We start from the raw sequence: 3,985 nt of genomic DNA, 5'->3' as shown, positions 1-3,985 counted from the left end.
ATGAAGTGTTTCAAAAAACACAACAATCAACATTTCTAAATGATTAAAATGAGAGAAAAATGAGTCAATTATCACTCAAAAGGACCAAGTTGTTACAAAAAAAACTTGAAGGACGAAACTGTTACAATTAAATAACTTAAAGGACCTTGGGAATAATTTTACCTATTGTTAAAGCTCAACCAACCTCTTTTAAAATCAACCTTTGCCTTGTATTGTTAAAGTTTGACATCTTTTAAAACTTGTTAAGTATTGTTAAAGCTTATCATTTTAAAAACTCATTGTTAAAGCTCAACACCCAAAAAGATTTTGTTACTTGGCTTTATATTTTCCTTTTAAGAGGAACTACAAATGCTCTGACTTCCCTATTGCACTTAAGGGATATGTAGCCCCACAATGTGATGTCGTGACAGGCACATGTTTAAAACTCTTCTTTTCTCACCATCCCACCTATTTAAACAAAAAAAACACAAAAGCATTTATAACAATAATAACAACAATAATATATATTTCAAAGAGGTTCTTACGGAGTACCCAAGATGTGAAGGGTGCTAATACCTTACCCTTGCTTAACCAACTCCCGAATCTAAGATCTTTGTCTTTTTATTAGTTTTGATTTTAAAAACTTCAGTTGGTTTTATTTGTCTTTTTTTCCCATTTCCTTTGAAAACATTAAAGCGCTACGATGACTCTACTAAAATGTTTGAGCTAAGTCAATCAATGGCTCTAGTCTCAAAATTTCACTGCCACAGTCTTCTAAACACTTTACCACTCAGTTTTCAGCAAAACAAAGGTGATAAGTTTTAAAAAAAGTAATAAGTGTTGAAATGTAGTTGTTAGATTTCGAAGGCATATCTTCTAATTACTTTACCTCGTGGTTACCAACTCAACTAAGAAAATATATGATTTTTTAAATAAAAATTAAAATATAACGTATATATGGTTTACACCTCGATTTTTTGTTGGATGAAGTGAAAGTTCTGTCATAAAATGTAACATTAATTTGTAGTAGTGATTTATAAATATCTGATTTTCTTTTCACTCTCATTCAATCATATCAAACAAAGAGAATATAAAGTTTTTTTTCTTCTCCCTGCACTTACAAAATATAAGAAAATATTTTTGAATATTCACATAATTTAAATTACATAAAATTAGTGCATCTTTCACTTACACTTACCATCATATTACATTAGCTTTAAAGAATAAATAACTAGTCTTTAATAAGTAGTAGTTAAACTCTAAGAATAAATAACTAGTCTTTAATAAGCAGTGCTTAAACTCTGATACTTCATTAAATACAAATCTATATAAATCACTAACTTCATTTACTTTCGTCTTTTCATAATGAACAGAATTACATTCAGAAGTTGCATTAGTAAAAAATGAAACAGTTACGTGTCAACATATATAGTGAGTTATCAATAAATTGTTCTAAACTATAACAACAAAGATAGGAATATGAAGTTGGATCTGTTCCAGCAAAAAGTATTGATGTTGTGTTGTTACAAAGCCACTGAGGAGTATTATGCCTTATTTCCAAATCTTCCCAGTCCTCTTTTTAAGATCAAGTTCCATATCCAACGTAAAAGGATTAACACTTTCCTCTTATTCACCATTTTAGTCATAACTTTGACTTATAATTTCAACCCCATCACCCACATTTGATGATATCATCACAAAATTCATTACTAGACAATATCTTTCCATTTTCAATTCCTTCATCGTCATCATCTAAACTTGATATTTCATGAATTTAAAAATGACTCTCTTCATTATAACCTTCCGGTTCGTGTTGCTCAACCTTCACTCTCTTGTTATCTCTTTCCTCGCTTGATTTTGATTTCTTCCACCATGGATTATAACATTTCAACATGTCTTTTTCATTATAAACCTCAACAGATGATGGATTCTCATATGGTTGCCACAGAAAACCATTTCCAAATCCTGCAATATCCAAGTCCTTTTTCAAGTTTTTATTTTTCAATACTTTAACTCCACTCCATCTAGCCACCTTTGGTAAACCATGCCCTATGTCATAAGGGCGTGGATTAAGAGCTAAAAATCTCTCTAAAGCCCATAGTTGAACCAATTGAAAAGGAGCCCAAATAGTTACTCCTAGACTCTTCATGATTGTTGTGGCATTTTTTGTAATGACACTATTAAGTAAACTCAAATCCCTATAAATATTAGCTAAAACAGCAGGTGCAAGAGCTATTCTATTTCCATGAGTTAAATGTATTGCAATAGGAATAACACTTTTCAAAATGGTATCATAAGCATCACCAGGAAATACAAACCTTGATAACCACTTTACTTTACTTTCAGTCTCCATAAAATACATCATCCATGCTCTTTGATTTACTTTTTTAGCTTTAGACTTATTAAACATTCTTCTTGCTTCCATTAATTCTTCTTCTACTTTTACTTGTTCACTGTCCATAAGAGGAATTGAAACAGAACAACCCACAAGTGAGTAACCAAAACAAACCTTCGTGTCTTCCAATGTTATTGTTGATTCTCCCCATGGGAAACTAAATGTATTTGTGTTGGAACACCATCTAGCAGCAAGTTCAAGAATCAAGTCATCATCCCTTTTGATTTCATATGTAGAAGCTTTGATTGCATGAAATATTCCAGTTTGAATCCACAAATATTCAAACTTTGGTTGTAACTTTTTGACCCATTTTTTCCATTCTTTTGTGGGTGGTCTCCATCCATTATACGTTATTTCTATTGGCAACTGTGTGATAGTTTCAGAGGAAATAGAAAAATGGGATGGAAGAAAATGAGAGTGATGAATAGAAGGTTTGAGAAAATATGCAGTTCTTAAAGTTTTGTTTTCACCTGATGATGGTGAAATCATTAGTTCTTCTCTAGCTTCTTTGATGGTGTCATCCATTTTTTGAAATGTAAAGAGCACAAGAATTGAAGTTTTGCTTTTTCTAATGAATATGAAGTAAAAGTTGTAGAGTCGTGTATAAATATATCATTTATCAAGTTCCAGATAATATTTTTTTTATTAATTTTTAATCTTATTGTAAAATTCTGTACTTTTTTTTTATATTTAGTATTTATTACAATATTTTTTAGTATTTATTAGTTGTTGGAATTAACTATTGTAATATATAAGGTATAAGATATTTCATTTTAAAAATCATTTTAAGTATTAATTTTTATAAACAATTTCTTTTAAAAATACACATCTATCTATCTATCTATATATATATATATATATATATATATATATATATATATATATATATATATATATATATATATATATATATATATATATATATATGTATATATATATATATATGTATATATATATATATATATATATATATATGTATATATATATATATATATATATATATATATATATATATATATATATATAATATATATTAAAATAATAGACTTTTGGAAATTTCATCATTTTTCTTTTAATAAGAATATTACTATTTTTAAAATTGCTAATAATAGTTATTTTCTAAATTATATTATGTGTAATTTTTACTTTTTTAATTTTTTAATTTTTAATTATTCATTGTACTATATTTTATTTGTTAATTAAAATAATCAATGTATAAAGTTTTTTTAATTGTTAATTAAAATACTCAATGTGTAAAGTTTTAATGTAAAAGCATCTACTGAAAAGAGAAGATTATTAAATAGGGGAAATTTAAATAGGCATGAAAAAGGAAAATGATTCAATTTATCATTTTTCAATATTATTGGTTTACTATCTATAAAATATCTTAAAGCAAACGTAATTTTTTGGCATGACGAAAAAAATCAAATAAAAGTATAATATATTTATAGTAAAACTTTATTAATAAGATTCTTTAATTTCAAAAGAAAAGTCAAATTATTAATATATTTTAACTTTAAAATCCACTGTGGATAAAAATTAAAACATACTAAGAAATGATTAATTATTTTTAATTAAATTTCAAAATCTATAGTGGAAATTGGCGGAACA

The 3,985-nt window shown here is 26.7% G+C and overlaps 1 protein-coding gene across 1 annotated transcript; it reads right to left on the bottom strand.

Annotated features, from left to right (window-relative positions):
- Positions 1–1,753: 1,753 nt before the first annotated feature.
- Positions 1,754–2,899, bottom strand: LOC131658972 (uncharacterized). The gene has a single exon (XM_058928219.1). It carries the CDS (start codon positions 2,897–2,899, stop codon positions 1,754–1,756), a length of 1,146 nt encoding a protein of 381 aa, XP_058784202.1.
- Between the last annotated feature and the right edge of the window lie 1,086 nt (positions 2,900–3,985).

Source organism: Vicia villosa, linkage group LG3, assembly GCF_029867415.1.
Source record: "Vicia villosa cultivar HV-30 ecotype Madison, WI linkage group LG3, Vvil1.0, whole genome shotgun sequence".
NCBI lineage: Eukaryota > Viridiplantae > Streptophyta > Magnoliopsida > Fabales > Fabaceae > Vicia > Vicia villosa.
The sequence above is the reverse complement of the archived record's forward strand: the minus strand, read 5'-3'. Positions and strand labels throughout refer to the sequence as shown.

What these genes read in the sequence shown, in the direction of transcription:
- LOC131658972 (XM_058928219.1), bottom strand. Translation starts at nt 2,899, where the DNA reads ATGGATGACACCATCAAAGAAGCTAGAGAAGAACTAATGATTTCACCA.